This window comes from Eretmochelys imbricata, chromosome 9, assembly GCF_965152235.1.
Source record: "Eretmochelys imbricata isolate rEreImb1 chromosome 9, rEreImb1.hap1, whole genome shotgun sequence".
NCBI classification, from domain to species: Eukaryota; Metazoa; Chordata; order Testudines; family Cheloniidae; genus Eretmochelys; species Eretmochelys imbricata.
This window is the reverse complement of record NC_135580.1, coordinates 28,646,827-28,674,077: the sequence shown is the minus strand read 5'-3', so window position 1 is coordinate 28,674,077 and position 27,251 is coordinate 28,646,827. Positions and strand designations below refer to the sequence as shown.

The following is a 27,251-nucleotide window of genomic DNA, read 5'->3' as shown; positions in this document are numbered from 1 at the left end:
CCCAGATATAAAGGGCGGCTCCGGTCGCGGCTCGCGAGTAGCTGGGGGCCGCAGCATCTGTCCCGGGCGGAGGGGCCAGCAGCACCGGCACCATGGCTGGTAAGTGCGCCCTGCCCGAGCCGAGCCGGCCCGGCCCGGCCTTGCCAGGCCTGGCCGCCCGCGGGGGCTGAGCGGCGCTGACGGAGCTGCGGGAGGGCTCCCGGGGGCGTCTCCCGCGGCCGGGGCTGCGCTGAGCCCCCTGCCCGCACGGCCCCGGGCTGGCGCGACCCCTGGCTCGGGCCAGGTAGCGGGAGAGCTGCCCCTCCCCCAGAGCGGGAGCTGCCGCCGGAGGCTCGCGGAGCAGGAAGGAAGCGGAGCTCGGCCTAGCCTGGTCCCCGCTGCGGGGACCCCAGCGCGCGCTTGCTCGCTTGCTCATGGCGGCTCCTATTTTTAGGCTGGCTGTGCTGCCCGCCTGCCCCAGGGCTCCCCCCGGCCAGCGGGCGCCTCTCCCCCGCTGGGCAAGCCGGGCGCCCCGCGCGGAATGCCCCCTCCCCGCCACGCTGCTGCGGGGGAGGACCCCGAAGCGACCCTGCAGCGCTACTGCCCCGTCACACAGGGCCACCCCCGGGTGGAGGTCTAGGAGCCCGTGTGCGCCCAGCTCGGTTCAGCTTCCTGGGAGCGTAATTTACAGAACCGATGGGCCTGGCCCCAGATGTCCCCTGAACTTTGGGGGAAGGTCGGGTGTGGACTTGACGCCTATGCCTTGAAGTGGAATCCAGGGGGTGTATCTCCAGGAAGTCAAAGTCCTGTTCAGCTTCTTGATCGGGGCTTGTCAAACAGCTCAAGCTTAAATTAGAAAGAGAGACAAGTCGAAATCTAGTTGCCCTAAAACGACTTAAAACTACCTTCTGGTGCTATGCTTGTTCCTGGGGTCCTTAGCAAAGTTCTCCGTGTTGTGCTCTTAGAGACAGCTGCCCCCCAGCTGTAACACCCCTGTGCATGGTGGAAACTGACAAGACCACGTCCTCCCGATTGCATGAAGTTTAACAGCTCTGATCCTTCAGCTATAATACTAGCTCTTGTAATAGCAAATATCTCTCAGAAAAGTGTGGCTAACAAAAAATGGAGATACTTTTAAATGGGTCTGAAGATGTTCGTTTGATTCTGCCTTGCAAATGCTAAAGGGATGCTGTCCTCTCAAAACCTTTATTAATCTTTCCTAATAACACTTCATCACAAGAATTTCTTATCTGTCATTACTAGTGGCCCAGGCCAAGAGAAGTGGAATGAGGAAGTCAGTTTTGCTTTCAGATTATTAGTACTGCTTGTCTGGGTTTAACACACTTCTTGGTAATTATTATTGTTTAAACAACTTTCCTTGCATTTTTTCCAGCAGCTCATACAGATGCCCCTATTGATCTGACATAGATTTTTCTAATTAAACTTGTATTTGCAGAATTTAAACTTATTACCGTCCAAAACTCTGAGAGGCTGAGTCTGAACACACACACTCTCTCTCTCTCAAAAAGAAACTACCTAGAATGGAAACAAAGAGCACATATAGACTTGTAAATATAATGACCTCAGGCATATGTGAAGGAGGGCTGCTCCAGGGAAGGTGTTCGGCCAGTCACAATTGCTTAGCAACAGGTCAGTCCTATATAGCTCTACACTGGCTAAGACAGCCTTTTGAAGGGAACCAAAAGCTTTATGTTCAGGCAAGTAAAGCAGGTGCCCCTAGGCTATAGATCTGCACATGTGTCCACAGTACCTCTCTGACACACTACTATGAAGGGTACTCCCCTGTTCAGCTGCTGTAGCCTATAAATAGAACAAAGTGGGGAGGGGGGAAGAAATGATAGCTAGGGGACTGAGTTGATGGAAAGACGTTACCAAAAAGTCAATTGACAACATAGCCGGTTGATAGCACAGTTTGGAGCAACTTCATTATTTCTGACAACTGTTGTGTATTCAAATTTAAAAGTGGCCTGGATCTCCACACAAATACAAAACATTAATAACCAGCCTAGAGAGGGTAGATTCCATGTTAATACTAACATGTCCTGTTTCAGACTGCATAGACTTGAGCTATGTCAAATGACCCTCCTCTGAAGGGGTTGCCAGCACCCCACTTCGGTTAAGCAAAAGTAAATAAAGCCTTGCTGTCCCAAGGGAGAAAAACTAGCGAGTAACTCAGTAGTTGGGATTTGCCTTATTTCTAGCTTTCCCCATACTTCCTCTGTTCATCCTCAAACTTAATTTAATGTTTGTCTGACCATAAACCCTTATACATCTTATGTTGGCTACTCTAAGAATTTCCTGTATTGCTCAGTTGTCCTGTTGGGTTAGTAAATCCAGCAGTGTGGGACTTGAATATGCAGTTTCAAAAAGGCAGGCAGACACCCTCCCCACTCCCCTTCCCTCCCCCCCCCCCCCCCCCAAGGCCATACAAAGGTCTTAACAAGTAAACAAAAGGGTGTTAGATCCTGGAAGAGCCATGTTGCCTAGAAAACATCTGGACAAAGATTTTTAGTTTGAATGATGGCACAAGCGATGCAGTCACTTGTTTGCAGACTATTATTGTCTGTACAATCCCTGTTTTTAAGTGTAATACGCTGGTGGCTCAGGCCTAATGAATTCTTAGCTTTTCAAGGCAAAACTTTTCATTTATTGGGAATGTGAGAAGAGTAATTTGCAAATCCAGGGACAAGAACACAAGTGTTTGCTACTAGAGGAATGTTTACACTGCTTAAGACACTAACAACTTGCTTGTCTGATACAGTTCATGCAAGCAGTTTATATAACTTCTGCATTCAGACTGGCTCCTTGGGAGCAGAATGGAAAAATAGTTCTTCAGAATTTTGCCAGATAACTACACCTACAGTATGCATGACTTCTAGAGCTGTAGTTTACCATTAGTGCTACTAATTTCTGAAGTTAACAGACTGGGAATTGTTCTGTCTATACAGGCCCTAGGTACACCAAGCAATATGGACTACTACAAATCACTACTCAGTGAATTTAAGTAGGAAACCTATCCCCTTCCATTCATGACTCTGTAGAAACTCTTCTGAAGTCTAAAACTTGGTTAGGTTGAAAACATTTATAAATAGCTTGAGAAGCACTGATCTAGATTACGCTATCTGATGTGGGGGACTGGCAATTTCCCCCCCCCCCAATATGCACGCAGACTGGCAGCCGATGGCTCGCGGACCGGCACCAGTCCATGGACCACCACTTTGAGTAGCACTGATCTAGGTGACCCAAGATTAAATTAATTTTGTTGCTATTCTAACCAAAGGTTCTCAGATTGGTTTAAAGAATTTGTTGACCACAAGGGTACTGGCTATGTAGGTTCCAGGTACTAAACTGCCCTAAAGTACATCAGACTCTTACAATTGCTTACAATTTGCCATATAGGCAACTTCTGCTGTAGTTGGAAAAAATTAACATGTATGCCTTAAAGAGGACCCCTTAACTTCTCACTTCTAATATCAAAGATGTGTCCCACCCTATGAGATTGAGAACACCACTTTCTTCATCTACAGCAGCTTGTTACACTAGTCAAGATTGACTCCACACAAAATTTTAATGCAAAAATATAAAGTTGCAATGTTAGATAGAAATTAAATGTGAACTTTAATATCTCATTTCAAATGCAAGGACTGGATTTTATTGTAATAAGAATCTTAATTTGATTCCTAACTAATGTGGCCAATTTACTATAATTTTCCACTAAAATTTTAGGGAGTGGTGGTGGCAGCAAAGAAGTGTGTCGGGGGGAGAATCTCCAGTTGCCATTTTGAGGCTAAGACAGGGGTCTCAAACCCACAGGCCGCATACGGCCCACAGAGTTATTTCCTGCAGCTGCCAAGTTCCCTTCCCTTGCTCCCTCCCTCGTGTGCCGTGTCCCTGCTCCTCTGCCTACCTTCAGGTGCTTCCTGCTGCCAAACAGCTGTCTATCAGCACTTAGCGCTTTCCAGGAGGGAGGGAGGAGGACCAGGGAGCTGTGGGCTCAGGGGAGGAAGCAGAGAAGAGGTGGGGCAGGGATTTGGGGAAGGGGTTGGAATAGGGGCAGGAGTCTTTGGAGAAGGGGCAGGTTTGTATCTTTATATGAAAAGGTGTCAGTGATGCAGCCCTCAGGCCAATGTACTAGTCCTCACAGAATATCAGGGTTGGAAGGGACACCAGGAGGTCATCTAGTCCGACCCCCTGCTCAAAGCAGGGCCAATCCCCAATTTTTGCCCCAGGTCCCTAAATGGCCCCCTCAAGGATTGAACTCTCAACCCTGGGTTTAGCAGGCCAATGCTCAAACCACTGAGCTATCTCTCCCCTCATGGTGATTTGAGTTTGAGATCCCTGGGCCAAGACATAGCTGCAGACCTCAAATTCTAATCAAACCATTCTTACACAAGAACTGTCACAGCAATATGCGCTGCACACTCAGGCAACTCTCTGAACAGCTCCCTAAATCTGCAGTTTGCATTGTGGACTGCAGTAAGTGAATGATACCTGCCACTGAGTTGCTCCACGTGGCACTCAGAAAATGTAGCCTCTTCTGTGCAGAACAACTCCTGCAAGAGTGTAGCCCTTTGACAGTGTTAGTCTACCTCAGCTTGTCACACCTTCAAGGTTTGTGTCAAAGCTGTTAAACTGGCAAACTTCTTAAGTGGTCACTATTTCTTTTATTCTACATTCAAGTAAAACGTGCAATCACCTGAGGTGCTCAGAAGTCTCTGGTTACTAAAAAGACGCAAAGAACAGCTCTGTGTAAGTTTGAAAGCTTGTCTCACCAACATAAGTGGGTCCAATAAAAGATATTACCTCACCCATCTTGTTGCCCGAAGAATACCTGCAGTCACATTTCTGTATCTTTCAAAATATGAACTAAATTAATGTAATCTAGCTAAATCTCCTAAAGCAAAATAAAAATTCTGAAACTTGTTTCAGTAAACACAATTCTCAACACAGCTATCCATCTTCTTTGGCAGCAACCCAGGTGGACTTTAAATTGGTGGTTGAAACTGCTTTGATTTAAATCAGCAAACAGAAAATCTTGATTTAAATCACTTATTTAAATCACATTTTGCATATATATATATTTTTAGTAAAATAAAAATTGATTCTTACTAGTTAGTTGCAAACAAACATTTTAATGGCTACCAAATAGAGCCTTTACACCAGGGATCGGCAGCCTTTGGCACGCGGCCCGTCAGGGAAATCCACTGGCCAGGCAGGACGGTTTGTTTACCTGCAGCGTCCTCAGGTTCGGCCGATCACAGTTCCCACTGGCCGCGGTTCGCCGTTCCAGGCCAATGGGGACTGCGGAAAGCGGCGTGGGCCGAGGGATGTGCTGGTTTGAGCATTAGCCTGCTAAATCCAGGGTTATGAGTTCAATCCTTGAGGGGGCCATTTAGGGATCTGGGGCAAAAATTGGGGATTGATTCTGCTTAGAGCAGGGGGTTGGACTAGATGACCTCTTGAGGTCCCTTCCAACCCTGATATACTATGAACTTCTACAAGCTTAACTGTTGCCACAATTTAAGTTGCAATTCACTCCTTTTCATATTACTAGATAGGAGCTAACAAGACACTTCCCATTAAAAGCTTGTATTCTCATTGTAGTTTTGCAACAGTCTTGCTAAACACATCTGCAAGGTCTGATCAAATTTCAGAATACGGTTACTCCATATGTAGATCTCAAATGTACTAACACAACTCCCTGAATATTCAGATTTAAACGCCTCTCTGAGGGACTGATGCTAGAACTAAAGTAGTACTATCTGGCAGACAGATACTCACTGCAGGCTGGCCAGAACAAAAACACCTTACATTTGCAACTGATTTCTACATCCCAGCTAGCAGTCCATGGTGTGGATTTTGAGTTCCTTCTGGATGAGGAATTTGCATCCAGGTCCTAGTTGAGTTGTATCCACAGTGTATATTAGAATGAAGTTTCTATTTGGTAAACTAGAGGGTTGGATAATTTCTCTCCACACAATATGGAATGTGCTTCCTTCTACATTTAGGACCATGTCTGTCAATGCACTGGCTGATCTAATCAAGACATGTTGCTGTAGCATACCTCAACTGTGCCAACCTCTTCCATAAATGTTGTGCATGCCTACTAATGTACAAGGGATCTTAAACACAGTGAGTGGTTTATTTACTCTTCTGAGGCTCCTCAACATAACTCTCTACCTAGCACCTTCTGGCGTGAAATACAATGGTGGAGCTGAATAATTTTAGCAAGCATACTTTGATTTAAAACTAAATGTGTATACTAACAGAACTTCTCTTCCTTTTCAAGATCAGTCTTTTGTGACTCTAGCTACAAATGACTCTTATGTTAAAGGAGCACTGGTCTTGGGTTCATCTCTGCAACACCATAGAACGATAAAGAAACTAACTGTGCTCATAACGCCTCACGTCTCTGCTCCCATGCGGTATGTCACTTCATGAGTATTTTCACCTAGTTGTTCATTCAGTGCTCTTGTTACAATAATTTTTAACCCCCAAATGAAAGCTCTCTGTAGTGACCTTCTAAAGCTGGTCAGAATATTACAAAACGCTAAGGGCAGTAGATGCCAATTAGTATTCCATGAGCTTCTATTCACTTGCTGCTTCCAGCAGTAAACTATCCAACCGGAGCATACTGGTTGACAAGTAGTACACTGAAGAGACTGACAAATAGCTAAACTTAAGCCACTAACCAACGAGAGGAAGGATGGTCTTGTAGTTAAGGCAGTGGTCTGGGACTCAGATCAAAGTTCAATATCTGGATCTACCACAGACTTGCTGGGCAAGTCATATAATCTTTCTCCGCCTCCCTTAATCCAGTAAAATAGAGATAATGCTTCCTCTCCTACCCTTGTTTGTGTTGTATTTTAAGGCTATATCTATGCTACCACTTAGGTCGATAAAACTTACATTGCTCAAGGGCGTGAATAAACTACCCTGAGTGACATGAGATACACCAACAAACGCTGGTGTAAACAGCACTATGTCCGCAGGAGAGTTTCTCCCACCAACACTTAAATGTATACCCCAAATTAAAAAACCCAGTAAAAACTAAAAAAGATGTGGACAAGGGGGATCCAGTGGACATAGTGTACTTAGATTTCCAGAAAGCCTTTGACAAGGTCCCTCACCAAAGGCTCTTACTTTTAAGTTGTCATGGGATAAGAGGGAAGATCCTTTCATGGATTGAGTACTGGTTAAAAGACAGGGAACAAAAGGTAGGAATAAATGGTAAATAGTGGCGTTCCCCAAGGGTCAATCCTATTCAACTTATTCATAAATGATCTGGCAAAAGGGGTAAACGGTGAGGTGGCAAAGTTCGCAGATGATACTAAAGTGCTCAAGATAGTTAAGACCAAAGCAGACTGTGAAGAACTTCAAAAGGATCTCACAAAACTAAGTGATCGGGCAACAAAATGGCAAATGAAATTTAATGTGGATAAGTGTAAAGTAATGCACATTGGGGGGAAAAAATAACCCCAACTATACATACAATATGATGGGGGCTAATTTAGCTACAACTAATGAGGAGAAATCATCGTGGATAGTTCTCTGAAGATGTCCACGCAGTGTGCAGTGGCAGTCAAAAAAAGCAAACGGGATGTTAGGAATCATTAAAAAAGGGATAGAGAATAAGACTGAGATTATCTTATTGCCCTTATATAAATCCATGGTACACCCACATCTTGAATACTGCATACAGATGTGGTCCCCTCATATCAGACAAGATATACTGGCATTAGAAAAGGTTCAGAAAAGGGCAACTAAAATGATTAGGAGTTTGGAACAGGTCCCATATGAGGAGAGATTAGAGGCTAGGACTTTTCAGCTTGGAAAAGAGGAGACTAAGGGGGGGATATGATAGAGATATATACAATCATGAGTGGTGTGGAGAAAGTGAATAAGGAAAAGTTATTTACTTGTTCCCATAATATAAGAACTAGGGGCCACCAAATGAAATTAATGGGTAGCAGGTTTAAAACAAATAAAAGAAAGTTCTTCAGTCAGTGCACAGTCAACCTGTGGAACCCCTTGCCTGAAGAGGTTGTGAAGGCTAGGACTATAACAGGGTTTAAAAGAGAACTGGATAAATTCATGGAGGTTACGTCCATTAATGGCTATTAGCCAGGATCGGTAAGGAATGGTGTCCCTAGCCTCTGTTTGTCAGAGGGTGGAGATGGATGGTAGGAGAGAGATCACTAGATCATTACCTATTAAGTTCACTCCCTCTGGGGCAGCTGGCATTGGCCACCATCGGCAGACAGGATACTGGGCTGGTTGGACCTTTGGCAATACTGGGTCAGACCATTCTTATGTTCTTAACACAGCTAACGCCACTCATTGGGGGTGGATTAATTATGTTGATGGGAGAGCTCTCTCCCCATTGGCATAGAGCAGCTACATTAGAGAGCTTACAACAGCGCAGCTGCGCTGCTGTAAGATCTCTAGTATAGACATTGCCTTAGACTACAAGCTCTTCAAGGAAGGTTCTGTTTTGCTGCCTAGCACAGCTTACATTAAAAAGGGGGGGAAATGGCCCATTAGTTTAGGGCACTAGCTTGAGACTCCGATCAAGGCTGAGTACCCTGCTCTTCTACAAAGCTTCCTATGTGACCTTGTTCAAGTCTTAATCTCTCTGCCTTTGTTCCCATCTGTAAAACGGGGGGAGACTTGTCCTTCTCTAACTCATAGGTGTTTTGAGGATAAATGCATCAAAAGCCAAGGCACCTGGATAATGGAGGCCATATAAGTAAATTAGATAGAGTTTCAAATTTGAAACAACTCATGCCCCCTGCAAACTTTAATACTTACAAAAAGAAAAGGAGTACTTGTGGCACCTTAGAGACTAACCAATTTATTTAAGCATAAGCTTTCGTGAGCTACAGCTCACTTCATCAGATGCATACTGTGGAAAATACAGAAGATGTTTTTATACACACAGACCATGAAGAAATGAGTGTTTATCACTACAAAAGGTTCCCCCCCCCCGGGTAATAGCTTATCTAAAGTGATCACTCTCCTTACAATGTGTATGATAATCAAGGTGGGCCATTTCCAGCACAAATCCAGGATTTAACAAGAACGTCCGAGGAACAGTTGGGGGGGGAAGGAATAAACAAGGGAAAATAGGTTACTTTTTATAATGAATCAACCATTCCCAGTCTCTATTCAAGCCTAAGTTAATTGTATCCAATTTGCAAATTAATTCCAATTCAGCAGTGTCTCGTTGGAGTCTGTTTTCGAAGTTTTTTTGTTGAAGGATAGTCACTTTGAGATCAGAAATTGAGTGACCAGAGAGATTGAAGTGTTCTCCAACTGGTTTATGAATGTTATAATTCTTGACATCTGATTTGTGTCCATTTATTCTTTTACGTAGAGACTGTCCAGTTTGCCCAATGTACATGGCAGAGGGCCATTGCTGGCACATGATGGCATATATCCCCTTGGTAGATGTGTAGGTGAACGAGCCTCTGATAGTGTGGCTGATGTTATTAGGCCCTGTGATGGTGTCCCCTGAATAGATATGTGGGCACAGTTGGCAACGGGCTTTGTTGCAAGGCTAGGTTCCTGGGTTAGTGGTTCTGTTGTGTGGTATGTGGTTGCTGGTGAGTATTTGCTTCAGGTTGGGGGGCTGTCTGTAGGCAAGGACTGGCCTGTCTCCCAAGATTTGTAAGAGTGTTGGGTCGTCCTTCAGGATAGGTTGTAGATCCTTGATAATGCGTTGGAGGGGTTTCAGTTGGGGGCTGAAGGTGACGGCTAGTGGTGTTCTGTTATTTTCTTTGTTAGGCCTGTCCTGTAGTAGGTGACTTCTGGGAACTCTTCTGGCTCTATCAATCTGTTTCTTCACTTCTGCAGGTGGGTATTGTAGTTGTAAGAATGCTTGATAGAGATCTTGTAGGTGTTCGTCCCTGTCTGAGGGGTACTAGGTAGTTACAGTGCTAATAAACAATGGTCACATAAACACCACCCTATACCGGAAACCTACTGACCGCTATTCCTACCTACATGCCTCCAGCTTTCACCCTGACCACACCACACGATCCATTGTCTACAGCCAAGCTCTGCGATACAACCGCATTTGCTCCAAACCCTCAGACATAGACAAACACCTACAAGATCTCTATCAAGCATTCTTACAACTACAGTACCCACCTGCGGAAGTGAAGAAGCAGATTGATAGAGCCAGAAGAGTTCCCAGAAGTCACCTACTACAGGACAGGCCTAACAAAGAAAATAACAGAACGCCACTAGCCGTCACCTTCAGCCCCCAACTAAAACCCCTCCAACGCATTATCAAGGATCTACAACCTATCCTGAAGGACGACCCAACACTCTCACAAATCTTGGGAGACAGGCCAGTCCTTGCCTAGAGACAGCCCCCCAACCTGAAGCGAATACTCACCAGCAACCACATACCACACAACAGAACCACTAACCCAGGAACCTAGCCTTGCAACAAAGCCCGTTGCCAACTGTGCCCACATATCTATTCAGGGGACACCATCACAGGGCCTAATAACATCAGCCACACTATCAGAGGCTCGTTCACCTGCACATCTACCAAGGGGATATATGCCATCATGTGCCAGCAATGGCCCTCTGCCATGTACATTGGGCAAACTGGACAGTCTCTACGTAAAAGAATAAATGGACACAAATCAGATGTCAAGAATTATAACATTCATAAACCAGTTGGAGAACACTTCAATCTCTCTGGTCACTCGATTTCTGATCTCAAAGTGACTATCCTTCAACAAAAAAACTTCGAAAACAGACTCCAACGAAAGACTGTTGAATTGGAATTAATTTGCAAATTGGATACAATTAACTTAGGCTTGAATAGAGACTGGGAATGGTTGATTCATTATAAAAAGTAACCTATTTCCCCTTGTTTATTCCTTCTCCCCCCACCCCCCACTGTTCCTCAGACGTTCTTATTAAACCCTGGATTTGTGCTGGAAATTGCCCACCTTGATTATCATACACATTGTAAGGAGAGTGATCACTTTAGATAAGCTATTACCAGCAGGAGAGTGGGGGGGGGGGGAGAGAAAACCTTTTGTAGTGATAAACACCCATTTTTTCATGGTCTGTGTGTATAAAAACATCTTCTGTATTTTCCACAGTATGCACTCGATGAAGTGAGCTGTAGCTCATGAAAGCTTATGCTCAAATAAATTGGTTAGTCTCTAAGGTGCCACAAGTACTCCTTTTCTTTTTGCGAATACAGACTAACACGGCTGTTACTCTGAAACCTTTTAACGCTTACCTTTCCTATGCCTACTCATGAAGGGAAGAAATAAGCAAGCTGGTTATAGCTCATCCTTTGAGCTTCTCAGTCTTATCTGTGATTGAATATACTAATGTAACAAGCCTTTGCTACAACAAAAGCTAAACTTTGGCATGGAACAGACCTTAGAAGTTTTTGACTAAATGAAAGTTTAACTTCAGGCCATGACTCCCCTTTGAACTTGGGAGTGGGAAGTAACTAGCTGGACTAGTTACATGACCCTTGTTATCTAATCCACAGGAAGCTGTCTTGGTCAAATACTGCTTGCTGTAATGACAGTTGATTCCAGGTTTATCTCTACTATCTAACACAAAATGGGCTACTTAATCTGTCTCAAGTCTCTGACTCTAGTGCCTCACTTATACAACTGCATTCTATTCAGGTGAATCATTTTCATGTCCACTAGGCTAGCAGTCTCCTCCTGAAGAGGAGGGCATGAAAGTACAAACTCCAACATAATTAAAACAAATATTTGGACAACCAGTGGAATGTGGCATGAATAGAACTTGCAAATATTATTGATCTGCAATATTCATGCGCATATTAGAAGTTTTTTTTTTAACTTCCCCTGGGACTAGAATAATATCAAATATCATGTGAAGTACAACAGTTGACAATCTGGAGGGTAAAGTTGTAGTTCAAGACCATTCAGCTTGTACACATATACAGTTTACTCCCTGATAGCAGCTCAAAATACTCAGGACATTTATGGGTTGGCTAGCCCAACTTGACTACCGGCATTAAACGTAAAATGTCAAGAAATCTGAAGCCATAAGCATTAGTCCCTCAAAGTAGTCTGTAGAAATCAAGATCCCTCTATGGATACTGATTAATTTTAGTGGGTTGACTAAATGATGATATAAATTGGACTTGCATAACTGCCAGGAGCTTTAAGAACTCATAGTGTATCTTATTTCAGTTTAGCTCTTCAGCGTTAATATGATGCTTTTAACTCACAGTGGACACAACATTGCTCCAAGAAACCATTTCCAAGTAAAAAGAAGTAAACTAAACTACCTAGATGTCTACTGTACTCACTGCCACCTGAAGAGCCATGGCTAAGTAAACACTCTTGATGAGCCAGATAAACTAGCAGCAGTTGGGTCTGGTCCTTGTGGCTTTAAAGGTCAACAAGTACTGTTCAGGATTCAGCTGCTGTCCAAAGTCCTGCACAGACCAGTCTAATAGCTTCCTGTTTCTTTGCAATAAGCTTAAAATAGTCTGTCACCTCACCAAGAGGCAGTGTTCTCAGGTCTGGCTGAAAAACTGGGTGGGGGGCTCAAACTACAAGACATGATCTGCCTGACTTGTGTATATACACAGCGCTTCAGTTCTCATTGCTACTGCTCCAGCACCAGTCAGCAGTACTAACTGGTAACTAAGGTATTTCTATGCTAGAAACGTGACAAGACTGTAGCGCACCTGTTTAAATAAAAGTAGACTAAATACAAGACAGTCAACTCCTTATTGTGCACTAAGAGTCTAGGCAATACAAAGCTGCCTTGGGGTTGGGGATATTGGAAAGACTAACTCCAAAAATAAATCAGTGATTCCTACTTTCCACAGGAAAGTGCTAGAAAAAGTCTTCGATGAAGTCTTATTGGTAGATGTCTTGGACAGTGGAGATTCAGCCCATCTAGCACTAATGAAAAGACCTGAGCTGGGTGTCACTCTAACAAAACTCCACTGCTGGGAACTGACTCAGTTTTCAAAATGTGTGTTCATGGATGCGGACACAATGGTAAGTTATATATTTGCTGTTCAGAATACAGTTCCGTCTAGTGGCTTGCAATAGGAACCTCTTCTTATTGGGGACCTGTAATTTGGTATGCAGGGAAGTGCTCTTAAGCCTACAAAACAACTTTGTAATTGGCAGTAATAAGGGAATATCTCTGTCAAAGCTGTCCTCCATAAAAATGAGACCTTTGATATGAATGCTTACCTTCATATCTTGGGGTGGATGGCAAAATCAACAAAACATAATGCTATGAAGCGTCTAGCCTAGAAAACAGAAAGCAATTTTTTCCCCCCCACAACTAGGTTTTAACAAATATTGATGAGCTTTTTGAGAAAGAAGAGCTATCTGCAGCACCAGATCCAGGCTGGCCTGACTGTTTTAATTCTGGAGTTTTTGTTTATCGACCTTCCATTGAAACATACAATCAGCTGTTACAACTTGCCACAGAGAAAGGCAGCTTTGATGGTATGTATTGACTCCAACTCCAATTTTCAAGTTTAGATTGTTTAAAATGATGGGGGCAGCGGGGGAATGTCTCAGATGGGCATGCCTTAGAGGACACCACTTACATTAGAATTCCAGCACCTCATTGGAAAGAGTACTCATGTTTACAGGAAACTCATATGCATGGACTCTTATAGATAGATTTTTCTGACTATAGTGAAGTCAGACTCAAACATCAAACATTAATAAGTTTATCTTGTATTAAAGGCCTAGATGGACTTCAGAGGCACCTTAATGAGTCTTAAGTGGCAAAGGTAGGCCAAATTAAACAGCCATTTCTAAAACTTTCTGTAGCTCTCAACTAGAAGAATGAACGTTCTTTGGATTATAAACCAGTATAGTATCCTACATTTTAGATAAAAACTAGTCACTAATGGATTTGATTGTGTTGGCATCTTAAACATTAAATCAGTGAAAATAAGCTTCCATCAACTCAACTTTTCACAAAAATCATTTGTGGATATCCTTAGAGATAAGGTGAACATGATGTTGCCAAAGTTGGATTGCTCTACGTGGCTTTTTGAAATGATTTGTTCTGAAACGTTCTTCTACTCTCAGTAGCTAGTCAAATAGCTTTGAGTAAAATTAGGTGTTTTTATCAATCAGTAGCAGCATTTCCTCAAAAAAAAGGGGGTGGGGAATTTGTCTCTTTGGAGACAACAGTGGTGTTACTCAGAGGCAATGTGTGTGGGGGAAGCATTTAAGGTCCTGTGCTTCCCTTCTCCTCCACCCATTTGCGGCTTGGCTTGTACTGAGCATGCTCAGTAACAACTGCTGAAGTCAGCTGCCCTCATTCTGCTCTCCTCCTCCTCCCCCCAAACACACACTGTTGGCAAGCACAGGTCGTCTCTGGTGTTACTAACTAGTTTTAACAACCTTGTTCATGCTGTTTTGAGTAGCAAACTGTCTTGCATGCTTCTTACCTCCAAAGAGTTTGGATCTAATAGTCCCAAGAGTAAATGTCCTATCCCATTCAGTTGTTTGCTTTTTTGTATTCATTCTGGCAGGTATTGCTAATGGGCCCCTGAATCTAGAATGGTGGCCAAATGAGATTCTACAGGTGGCCTACTGACTGTAGGTGACCTGTGTTTAACTTCCTTTGGAGCACCATTTTCAAGTAAGTTGGTAGTACAGTTGAATTTGCTGCCTCACTAAATAACTGGACATGCCAAAAAAGGGATTCTGGTTCAGTCCAGAAATCCCATACAGTTGCTACATTGTGGACCAGCAAACTAAACAGGACTATCACTTTGAGGGATATGAGAAGACTTGCCATAGGTAGTACTTAATGGTAAAGAAACTCTGCCCTTACTCAGGTTTTAGCCCTCAACTGCAATAAAAAGCAGGGATTTAGCCTTTGAATTAGTCAGTGTTAATCCCTATTAGAATTCTAGTAATGAGAAAGTTTACAGACTGAAGATGAATTAATCACAGCCAGTGCTAACAAGTATAGAACTTAGTTGCAAGCTATGTAAGTACAAAATTACTTGATGTATCAGCCATACAAGAATACACTGAAGTTAGACTAATCAGCTTCTGGAAACTGCTTTTAGTATTTCTGTAGTACTGAAGCTTTGACTCATATGTGGCTGCATTAAGTTCAACTTCATGAAGAAAACCGCGCATCAAAAAGGGTAACTTCAATGCCGTGGGTTGAGTAACCCCATGTCACCTGGCTCTACTCTAGGTCCTGCTGCACTTCATGTTTTTACATATGCCACAGGCATTTTGCTTGATATTGTTATAAAATGTCAGTCAAGCAATATGCCTGTGGCATACGTAAAAGCGTGAGTAAACAGGCTTTTGATCTAATTTAGTATCAAGAAATACCTCTCCAATCTACTCGGGACAAATTCCTGACAACTGGTCTCCCACTAACTCTGTAGTACCTTTTAAACCTTAGAGGAGCTGTGGTTCACTTGAAGCTTACGGTTCTTCCTGAGAATAGTATGGCTTCCTAATCTATAGCTATCCTAAAACACTATTTCAAATTAGGTTAGCTTGACAAACTGGTGTTTGAGACAGGAAGTTTATGACTTTAATCTCTATCATGCAAAATCCCCAGTGTAGCCATAAAGAGCTTGATAAAGCAACTAGTGTAGCACACAGCAAACTTAACAGAATAAATCATGCTTGTGCTTCTTTGGGGTCAGACAATAACCTCATCATTGACAATGGTACAATGGCGAATGATCTAAAAGTGCAGCGAACCAGCATGCCTGTCTCAAATTATTTCAGTGAGTGCTAAACTCGGGCATTCTTCAAACTTTCAGCTAGTCCCATGTTTATAAAGCAGAGGTTCTCAATCCGTGGCCTATGGGTCACTTGCTGCTCCATCAGTACACAGCTGTAGCCCATGGACATCCTCAGGGCCCTACAGGTAGTATATATGTTGTGTGGATGCGGCCCACGTAACACAGACTAGAGAACTGCATATGAGGCCCACAATGGTAAATAAGTTGAGAACCACTGTTTATAAAGCAAAAGTTACATTACTGCTATGATAGGGACTCTAACATGGTATTCAAAAATCTCACTTCTAAACATGGGAGATGAATTGTCAGTATGTCACCATCTTAAAAACTTTGTGCATAAGCATTATTAGATCAATAGGTTTTAATGTAACAGCTGGTTTTTTTATAGACCTGGTTATATGTATTGAATCTAGCAACAAAAAAGAAGCAAGCCTAAGGCTGACCTATAAGGGTACTGGAGGAGCACTGTTAATGTTTTTTAACTCTATTCATACTGTTTCCACCACTGGGTCTGTTATACTCCTACACCAGTCGCTGTCTAAAACAGGAGCACTTTATTAAATTTCTGCCATACTCCAAAAAAAAAAGCTCGCACATGTCACTGCTGAAGTCTTCCAGTAGCGTGCCATTCTGTTGTGAACATATCTGTTCACCAGAGCTATCTTCATCAGAGCACCAATCCTTAAGGGATCGGGTACAAGAAAATATATAGCTCAGGTATTACACCCTGGTAAACAAGATTCACACTAAAATACTCATTTTAACTCAGTGCCACTTTCTGCCAGCAGATCGAGGGACGTGATCGTTCCCCTCTATTCGACAGTGGTGAGGCCTCATCTAGAGTACTGTGTCCAGTTTTGAGTCCCACACTACAAGAAGGAAGTGGAAAAATTGGAAAGAGTCCAGCAGAAAGCAACAAAAATGATTAGGGGACTGGAACACATGACTTATGAGGAGGGGCTGAGGGAACTGGGATTGTTTAGTCTGCGGAAGAGAAGAATGAAGGGGGATTTGATGGCTGCTTTCAACTACCTGAAAGGGGGTTCCAAAGAGGATGGATTTAGACTGTTCTCAGTGGAAGCAGATGACAGAACAAGGAGTAATGGTCTCAAGTTGCAGTGGGGGAGGTTTTAGGTTGGATATTAGGAAAAACGTTTTCACAAGGAGAGTGGTGAAGCACTGGAATGGGTTACCTAGGGAGGTGGTGGAATCTCCTTCCTTAGAGGTTTTTAAGGTCAGGCTTGACAAAGTCCTGGCTGGGATGATTTAGTTGGGGACTGGTCCTGCTTTGAGCAGGGGGTTGGACTAGATGACCTCCTGAGGTCCCTTACTACCCTGATATTCTTTGATTCTACAGAAAGAAAGCAATTATCAGTGGCCATAAGACTTGCTGAATATTTTAATACAGCACACAGTGGTTACAACTGTTGGATACTAATTCTTTATGTTCACAAATTTCTTGGGGACCTATCTTCCAGTATGATACTGCTTGCCTCAAATGTTGGTAATACATGACTACAAAGTAGTCAAAATGTCTATTTCGTAAGACAGACTAAAAATATCCACTAGTTTTCCATTTCTGGAACATGACAAATTGATCTTATCTGTGAACTCAGCTATCCTAAAGGTTTAGGATAACATGATGCAATAATCTTGGTCCACACTACTGTACCTAATGGGGAGGGAGAAGGGAAACTGAACTTCATAACGGGAATGGCCAATGCTTACCTTCAGTGTTTCTAGCAAACTTCTAAAAACCTGGGGCTTTATGAATTTAAAAGCAAGACTAGCTAAAATAAAAAGTCTGCTTATCTTATAGTTTAGAGCAGTGCAAGGGAAACTTTCCATAGGTTATGTAATTTACTAGACTTCCTTCTAGCCTGGGATCCAAGCTGGTATTTGAGCAGTTAATAGTTTCAGATCTAAAACAACATATAGATGTAAGATGCTAAAGTACTGATTATACCTGCAACTATAATAGCATATGGCACAATTATTATACAGTGCTAAGTTGAACTGGCATTCCCTTTGGTGGGATTGGAGGGGCTCTTGGTTTTCAGTAAGACTAGGACACTGAAACTGTCCATAACATAAGGAGCGAAGAATATGCAGTGGAGAGGAAGTATTGGATGATGGTGTTTGGGAGGAATTTAGTAACCTGTACTATGCAGGACGACTAGTGCTATGATGCAAAACATACAGCTGTTCTTTAGGTCTACACACACATCTGTTCCAAACAATCACTCAGGATAGTAGAATCACTTAGTCTAAACTTACAGACTAACATAAAACATGGGAGGTCATGCAAAGATGCTTTCTAATATGGTAGGAGTCTTACAAAAGAAAGGCATGCAAGTTCCCAACATATAGTAATAGTTGCATATCTCTTGACTTGGAAGCGCTTTCCTAATAATATCTGATGACAAACTCCCTTAGCTTCTGTGCTCTCTCATATTTATCCCACATGGCTAGGGTCCTACCAAATTCATGGCCATGAAAAATGCATCATGGACCATGAAATCTGGTCTCCCCCTGTGAAATCTGTATATTATAGGGTAAAGCACACAAAAGGCCAGATTTCACAGAGGAGATCAGTGTTTCTCAAATTGGGGGTCCTGAGTCTGACCCAAAAGAGTTGGGGGGGGGGGGGGGAGAGGAAGTTTGCAAGGTTATTTTGGGGGGAGCTGCAGTATTGGCACCCTTACTTCTGCGCCGCCTTCAGAGCTGGGCGGCCGGAGAGGGGCAGCTGTTGGCCAGGCGCTCAGTTCTGAAGGCAGCACCTCACCTGCAGCAGCGCAGAAGGGTGGCAATACCATACCAGGCCACTGCTGCCTTCGGAGCTGGGCGGCCGGAGAGGGGCAGCTGCTGACAGAGGGCCCAGCTCTGCAGGCAGCTGCGCAGAAGCACGGGTGGCAATACCATATCATGCCATTCTTGCTTCTGCTACTGGCACGGCTCTGCCCTCAGAGCTGGGCTTCCGGCCAGCAGCCGCCGCTCTCCAGCTGCCCAGCTCTGAAGGCAGCGCCGCCGTCAGCAGCAGCACAGAAGTAAGGGTAGCAGTACCACAGTACAGCCCTACAATAACCTTGGGATCTCCCCGCAACGTCTTTTTGGGTCAGGACCCTACAGTTACAACACAGATTTCAGATTTCAATCGCTGAAATCATGACATTTACTATCTTTAAAATCCTATGACCGTGAAATTGACCAAAATGGACCGTAATTTGGTAGGGCCTTACACATGTCACTTCTAACTTACTGCTGTATCAATTGGCTGCTTTGGCGAAAAGCTAATAGTAGAACACTGCCATGATTTCTTCAGAATTGTTATAGCTCACCTTTTGGCTCCGCTAGTGGTGATTTCATTCTGACAAGTGATCATCTGGTTTCTCATGCACTTTTTTGCCCAAACTGGCTGGCTGGAGTAAATATAGTGGAGTTGTTAGTCAGACTAACAATGCGGGGAGAGTAGTAATACAATCATTTTAATGCTACCTTAATCCAGAAGCATACATCAGGAATCTCACTTGTGTGTCAAAGCTGTCTTCTCTTTACCAACATAAGATCAAATTCAAAATAGCACTATCATGTCCTAAAACAGAAATGGCCCAGTTAAGGGGCTGAGAGAGGGACTTGCATAGTTCTTGGTCTGGAAAAGTGCTGACGCTATTTCTGTAAGTAAAGAACAAATGTCAAGGTGAACACCACAAACGAAATCCATTTCTCTGACTAATCCACTTTCTCGTCAAATTCCTGCATTCTGTTCAGCATTCCAAGTCTCTTTAGGAAAACACATAATTGCTCTGCATCCAGGCAGTCATTTACTGACTTCTGCTGTTGTAAACTAGCCTACATTCAAAATGGGGGTCTGAACACTTTGTGCATGCATCAACTGAAACATAAAACTTCTAGTTTCACATAAGCTTATGAAGCTAACTAGGAGCTTTAATATAGTTGACTTCTAGTATGACATCTCTCAGAAAATGTAATGAAGGCCTAGATTTGCTTTTAGCAAACCAATCAGTCCTTGATCCAAAAAAGCATTTTCATTATGTACAGGACCGCTGAGCCACATGTGGGCCTCTAATAATCAACCGTGGGTCAGAGTTATCTTGGTTACATGTGTAAATCTGGAGTGACAGATCATAATCTGGCCTACTGTATTTGCCTCACTGCAACTGAAATAACAAATCTGACACTTCCAATGTTTACTACTCCAATTTAACTCCACTTCAAGTTGTGAATGGAAACTGAGTTGCATCATGCAAGACCAAATGCATGTTCACATGTAAATTATATCACTAGGGATTCTAAGCTTTTGGCTGTCTTCTGGGAGGTAAAATAGCCTAAAGTATGACTTAAGTTTACAAATCTGTAGCTGCCTCTGGCAAGAGGAAGAGGGCTAATGTGCCCTCCCAAGGGTGAAAATGTTATAATTTAAGAAAACTAACTTCTGTAAATAGAATACTACTGTATTGCCACTAATTCCTACTGGGTATGCTAGCTCACGTGACTAAACTGAGTCTTGAATCAGTGATTTAGTGAAGAAATTTAAAACAGGAATACTGATAACTCTCCATCTTTCCCTTTCAGGTGGGGACCAGGGGTTATTAAACACCTTCTTCAACAGCTGGGCAACAACAGATATCAACAAACACCTGCCATTTATTTATAACTTAAGCAGCATTTCTCTATACTCCTACCTTCCAGCATTTAAAGCGTAAGTTCAGCATTCTTTCTTGTAGAAAAATGATTAGTAATCTAGTGTAGCCATTATATGGGCCAGATTTAAAAGAGCTCTTGTGAAGCTGACCTATCTCTTACTAGGTGATGAAAAGGCTGTATAAAATCAGTTCTTTGACTCAATTTCAGTTCGGAGATTCAAGGTTAGGCCAAATGAAGGGTATGTGATAGCTAGTGCAATCTCTTAATTTCACTTTGAACCATGTAATGGTTTAATTTAGATAAACTAATCAATGGAAGTATTGATTATGGAAGTATTCTTTACATGGCTGTGACCTAAACTACCTCTGTCAGTGGCAGCAGCTCATTCTTTGAATTAATTTACCTAGCGCAGGTGCATTTGACAAGGACCTGTTCTATTGCAAGAGTATAACTCAACACTCTTTTAATCACAGGTATACTACTGTGACCAAAGAGGCATTATCTGCACAGCAGTTGTCCTTGTTAAAGAGTTTAGTTGAGTGAGGTTTAGCCCAAACCAGTGTGGGCTGGGTATGGTGACAACTTTTATATAGATCAGGGGTGGGCAACCTATGGCACGCGTGCCAAAGACGGCACGCAAGCTGATTTTCAGTGGCACTCACGCTGCCCGGGTCCTGGCCACTGGTCCGGGGGGCTCTGCATTTTAATTTAATTGAAGCTTAGCATTTTAAAAACCTTATTTACTTTACATACAACAATAGTTTAGTTATATATTATAGACCTAGAAAGAGACCTTCTAAAAACATTAAAATGTATTACTGGCATGCGACGTTTTCCCCATGTAATGGTACTTTGCATTGTTACTGGCCTAATTCTGATCTAAACTCTAGGATTGTTACCGCATAAAGTGTGAAAAACTATTCAAACATGGGTGCAATTTACGATCTTTTTATTACAACTGGACCATGTTAACTGCTAGCTTCAAAAGCGAATGAGGAGCAATTGCATGAAAAGGCCAGCTGATCTTTAGATGACATCAAGTTGCTAGAGATTAATGCAACAGCTAACATAAGCAGTATTGTTGCTGGCTAAAGTTCAAACCATGTCTTGTGATCTGAACGTCTGAAATATTGTCAAGTTAAAATTAGAACGCTTATTTTAAGAAGAAATACATGCAAGCCACAGTGAATACTCACTACTGAGTAGTCAAAATAAACAGCATTCAGTAAGCTAAAAGCTATTGTGACGTACACCGTACTCTCCTCAGCTACTCCCTTGCTGAGATTAGTCATGCCACAAAAAAAAACTTACAATTGACCTTGTTGCCATGAAAGGTCAGCTGAATCTGCCTGGCCCAGGCAAAAACTTCCTTCAAACTGAATGGCGTTAGATGCACATAATGAGCTGTTTAAAGATAGTGGTTTCTGGATTTTGAAAGTAACACATGGGCTGTCAGAATAGGCATTCTAGATTAACTTATTTTTGATGTAGATGCCCACATCCACTAGACACAGTTCAATAGCTGTAATGAACCAAACTTGAACCCTACTCTGACATCATTATCTAATCCTTCAGAGCCTCTGTACCATGAGGCTAAGATTCACACCTGCATAGAAAGTCTTACATGCTGTCCAGCTTCAAAGCACTGGGTGGAGGTACCCCTGGTTTGGGGGGTGAGGGGGGAATCCATTTGAACATACTTAACAGTTTTCTATAGAAAATAAAGGCACTTTCATCCTGACTGACTCTAAAATGAGCAGCAGCAGAGATCAATCCAGGAATGCATGGAATGTTCTAGTGTAACTATTGTAGAAGACCACTTTCCTTTACAAGTCTAATCTTATTCACACAACAGGAAGGATCAGCCTAAACCAGCACTTCTCAAATGTGGCGACCAATGCGGCCACTATAGCTACATGGAGCCACTAGGGGCTTTTTGTGCAGCCACAGCCTCCTGGGCAGTGATTGAGGGGGAAAGCAGTGTTCACATACAAATATCACTTTTCACAGAAACAGACTTACTAGCTAGCAAAACACACACACACACACACACACAGAGCAACAGAAACAACAACAACAAAAGACAAGAATGTGCAAAGCACATTTGTTTCTATTCTCTTTAGGACCGATGTAGTGCTGTAGCGTAGAGTTTCCCTGGAACAGATCCAATTGAGGGAAGGCTGGCCCTCTAGAGGACAAAATGGAATTGTCTTAATTCCATTAAAGTGGTCCTGACTAGCTTAAAAACTAAACTTGGCCATCTATTCTGATCCATTAGCCTCTCAGGCCCTGCACTTAAAGCCTGAAAACAAAGTTCTTCAAAGCAATCTCTTCTATGTTGCTTGTATTTAACAGCGTTTGACCTAAACTCTGGCAGTAAGATTCCTTCCGCTGTATAAAATCAGACCGCCTCAGATCACTTTCAAACATTTATACTGACACATGAAAACATACAATTTAATAAAATTTAGTTTAACTACCACAAAACACTAAATTTTTAACATGCTGTAGATCTTATCAATGGAGCTATGTTTACCTCAAGAGCTGAGGAAACGGGAAGTATTTCCCAGCTGCCAATGAGAGAGCCAGGGCATCCGGCACCTGGGAACGTAACCTGGGCTTGTTGAATAATCTGATTTCTGCTGAAATGATCAGCAGTGAAATGGGGAATATGGAGATCAAAAACACTGATATAAAGTTTTCACTAAAATGAAAATGAGGCAGTTCACTGTTTGGAAGGTTTCTGCCTGCAGACTTGAGAAGACAGCATACTGCTTGACTAGATTCCTGATAGAAAGCTTCCTCTGCAACCGGAAGGGCTAGAAACTCTATAGCAATGTAACACCAAGAGCCCACTGGAGTGGGCTCTCTGATCCTACTAGATTACTACTAGCAAGGTAAAGAGACTTCAAAAAATACACCCACTATAGCTGCATGATGATTTATGTAGCCCTTCCATAAAAAATAAGAGTAATTAGACACTCTTGATCTACCTAGAGAGCTGAGATTTTAAGGGTTCTGAACAGCCATGTATTTGAAGAAAGAAATTTGTCGAGGCAGGAGTGGGGTGGAGGGAGAATCATTAAAACACCTCCGTGCAGTCTCTCCATGGCAGGTGAGACAGACTGCATCCTTCTAGGATGTCTGAACTACCCTCTGCAGAGCTGCAGTGGCGGAAGCTTTCTGAAGCTGGATATTCTGACCAATTCCAACCTCCCCTTCTGTAGGGCTGAAGACTTAAAAACCAGTGATCTTGTCACTGATGGCTGATTAGGCTAAGTGTATGGTGTCTAGCTATTTGGATCACTGAATCTGTAGTGGAAACTCTCACTCTTAAAACTTGTTCTGATTGCAACTGCTGCTTGAGACTGTTCCATCCTGAGTTCTCATGGACACCAAACTACCAAGAGACTGGCTGCTGTAAGTACTGAAATGGCCCAAACCACTAGGTTTTGGCTGTTTTCAATCTGAATAAGCTATTTGAGGTAGAATTCTATCTGCATTCTCCTGTTGCATAGTGATGCTTTCAGTGCCAGTAAGCAGTTGCAATTTCTTAGCTTTTTCTTTAGGAGATGGAATGCTATCTTGTATGTACTTTTCCTGGACATCTAATGTCTAATTCAAATTCCTTTGTTTGGCAGGTTTGGCACAAATGCTAAAGTGGTGCATTTCCTAGGAAGAATGAAACCATGGAATTACACATATGACTCCAAAACAAAAAGCATAAAAGGTGACACAAGTGATCCCACAGTGGTTCACCCAGAATTCCTCAACATGTGGTGGCATACCTTCATCACCAACATCTTACCACTACTCGAACAACATGGAATTGTTAAAGATGCCACTACAGGTGTAAAGGCGGTATGTCGTCATCTTCTATCTTAGATACCTGCATTGAAACAGTCTAAATGCGGATGTTCTGTACTTCCCCCATCCCAGACTTCAAATTACTGAAGGCTTCAGGGAGAATCCATTGACTTGAAGCATAGCTTTCTTCAACTCCTTGTTTAAGGTTTGAAATAAAATAGAACAGAGGAAATAACTGGGTTAGTCTGGTCGCTGGTGTAACTGTTTTTACCCACCTCCCTTTCTAAATAACTACTGTGAACTCTAAAGAATTACTGAAGAAGTGGCTACTAACAATTGTGTAGAAACCAAATTGGGGTAAATCCCCCACCACCACCACCCCCCAAACTACATACAGAGGCCTGTCTCTTACTGACTTCAAGCAAACAGACTTGGTCTTCTAGCTCAAGCAGTAAAGGCTAATTGTTTTGGGGGGTCAGTTCCCACAGGTGATACCCAAACAAGAAGGTTGTATGACAAAACAAGGAGTCAGGATCCTGAAGTCCTTAAGTAATTTGTAGCAATTTAACATTTGTACTCACTAATAGGAATTACCTGGCTGTTAACCGTTTTAAAGCTCACCAGATTAAATTTGAATAGTTCTACAACAGGTGTTCCTAAATATGCTGAACTAAATATTCTCTCTAATTTTCTAAAGTCCGCACATCCCAAGTTGGAAAGTGCTTGAACATGTGAGACTAAACTTTGTCTCAGTTTACTTCTAGTATTGAAGTTCTGCTAATACTGCAGAAATATTAACCCAGTTATCTTTTTTTTTTTTTTAAAGATTTTTGTCTTGTAACAAAATACTGAATTTTTACTGAATATCAAGACTTACTCCGGATATTCTGGAAATGATTCCATTCAGTGGAAAAGACCATACAGAACTATCTTGTAACCCACCCTTTGCTGGCCAGAGCAAACACTCATCTTATGCTCCCTAAATACTGATGAAGAGCAAAATGTTGATGCTGAATGGCCTAAAATTAAAACTAGGATTGAGGAGGGCCCTCCTATGTTAGAGGTTTCCCCTTATCACAAAACTGAATTCGGAGTATTAGATGAGAACAAGCAATCTCATACAGTGGTTAAGATCTCTCCCTGGATGAGTGTGCGCACAATGATGGCCACCACCGCAATGATATTATATATGGTTGTGATCAGCCTTGCAGTTCAGAAGCTACTCTGTAAAAGTAAACTAACTGCACTAATATTCATGCATCTCAGACTGAGGCTGCAGATAGTTATAAGCATGTTTAAAAGAACTTGGCATGCCATGAGTGCTCCTGCGACACTCCACAAGCTGGTGTTGACCATCCCTCCATGGGAGGGAGGGGAGAAAAAGTGAATCCTACATCGCTAGGGATTCAGTCAGACTAATCTAAAAGAAGCCAGAAAAGCTAGTTTAGGAAGATTGCATCTGTAGAGTAAGTGGAAATTATAGGTTACAGCAACTTTCTATCTTTATTTTACTTTTCACACATGGAATTTAATAGCATGTATGGAATGCAGCTTTGCAGTAGCTTTATACTAAATTTAGTATAACAGAAAAAGTAGCTTTTAAGTTCTCAACCTTTCTAAGCCCAAAGTTACTGATCTATTTTAGAGCTATGCTTTCTCTTGTCCATCTTACACCTTTCTAATGAACTATTTGCAGCTGTCGGGCTTGGTCTATTCTCTGGCTTTCTCTTGTGGCTTCTGTAGAGAGGTATGAAGAACTTAAACCAATATTGACCAGTACTTTCCTGTGCGCTCTCCATTGACTTCTCAATTTGTTCATTTTTATTTTTTGGCTAGGAAAGTTGTATAACCCTTGCATTTTTTTCCCCCCCCCCAAACAGTGCTTGCTGCTTTGCATGAGAACATCTCATTGGTTCTCCCACCTTCAGCCCTCTATTGCTTGGTTAGAAATAGGCCCTATAACTCTTATACTGTCTACTTACTATGCTCTCCTTCCAGGACGAGATTACAGAGGCAGTGTCCCACATATCACTTTCAGCAGCAGCACCAGCTTCACCACCATCTCCTCCACCAGCTGAATCTTCAGAAGAACGGAAGGAGAAGTGGGAACAAGGCCAGGCTGACTATATGGGAGCAGACTCCTTTGACAATATCAAGAAAAAACTTGACACCTACCTCCAATAGAAGCACTTCTATTGCCGATGTTCACAGAGATGCAAGAACTTGTTCCAGAGCTATAGCAGCTAGGAAAGTGTTGAATATGGTCAGTTAAGCTTGCTAGTAGCTTGATAATACTCATCAGGCTGAAGATCTTTGCAGTACTACAGGTGAGAACTGAGCAAAAGCTATAGAGTAGAAATCCTTGTGCCGGCTGTACCTGCACAATCCTGAAGCCTTCCCTTCTAAGTAAGACTGCTGGATATGCCTATTTTAAAAACAAACAAACAAACCCCTCGGGAACAGGGCACTAAACTGGCTTGACACTTATTCCTTTAAACATGTAGGGCTGTGCTTTACCTCTTAAAAGATGAATGGCGTTACTACTTTTTCTTGCTATCTTATACAGGCGACCCTATATTTTTGGGATTGTTTAGAAGTTGAAGTGGTTGCAACACTGCCTTACTCCAAATGTTTAGTACTAAACTGTTAGCATACATACAAACTTAATACAACTTCTAACAGCAAAGGCACTGCTTTGTGGTATTAGTCTCACACTGAAGATCTTGACCAGGTTTTAAGTACAGTACATACAGCATGGTAGAACGTTTTTGTTTAGTTCTATATACTATGGGACTAGTAAAACTGAATTTTACCTGTAATATTGCACTCATTGCAAAATAAAAACTCATGATGCATTTCTGGCTTCCCTAACTCATAATCTTGAGCCATTCCAAGTAAAATATTGGAGAAATCTGCAGAGGTCTCAGACTCCTGACTGTTTTTGAGATGGGAGACCACTGCAGTAATTAAAAAAACTGTAAGGTTAGTGGTA

General features: G+C 42.5%; 1 protein-coding gene across 2 annotated transcripts; it reads left to right on the top strand.

The window, feature by feature from the left end:
* On the top strand, positions 1 to 27,114 carry GYG1 (glycogenin 1). 2 transcript variants are annotated; one of them, XM_077826840.1, is made up of 8 exons: positions 28 to 99; positions 6,009 to 6,132; positions 6,290 to 6,425; positions 12,857 to 13,031; positions 13,331 to 13,493; positions 20,381 to 20,507; positions 24,094 to 24,313; positions 26,258 to 27,114. In XM_077826840.1, the coding sequence occupies exons 3-8, from the start codon at positions 6,421 to 6,423 to the stop codon at positions 26,441 to 26,443; spliced, it is 876 nt and encodes a 291-aa protein (XP_077682966.1). In that variant the 5' UTR covers positions 28 to 99; positions 6,009 to 6,132; positions 6,290 to 6,420; the 3' UTR covers positions 26,444 to 27,114. The 2 variants fall into 2 exon arrangements, with proteins under 2 accessions (XP_077682965.1, XP_077682966.1); XM_077826839.1 differs by lacking the exon at positions 6,009 to 6,132 and having other exon boundaries at positions 1 to 99.
* The last annotated feature ends 137 nt before the right edge of the window (positions 27,115 to 27,251 follow it).

Coding starts and splice junctions, on each gene's coding strand:
- GYG1 (XM_077826839.1), top strand. Junction 13,032..13,330: donor TCATGGATGCGGACACAATG/GTAAGTTATATA, acceptor CCCCACAACTAG/GTTTTAACAAATATTGATGA. Junction 24,314..26,257: donor CCACTACAGGTGTAAAGGCG/GTATGTCGTCAT, acceptor CTCTCCTTCCAG/GACGAGATTACAGAGGCAGT.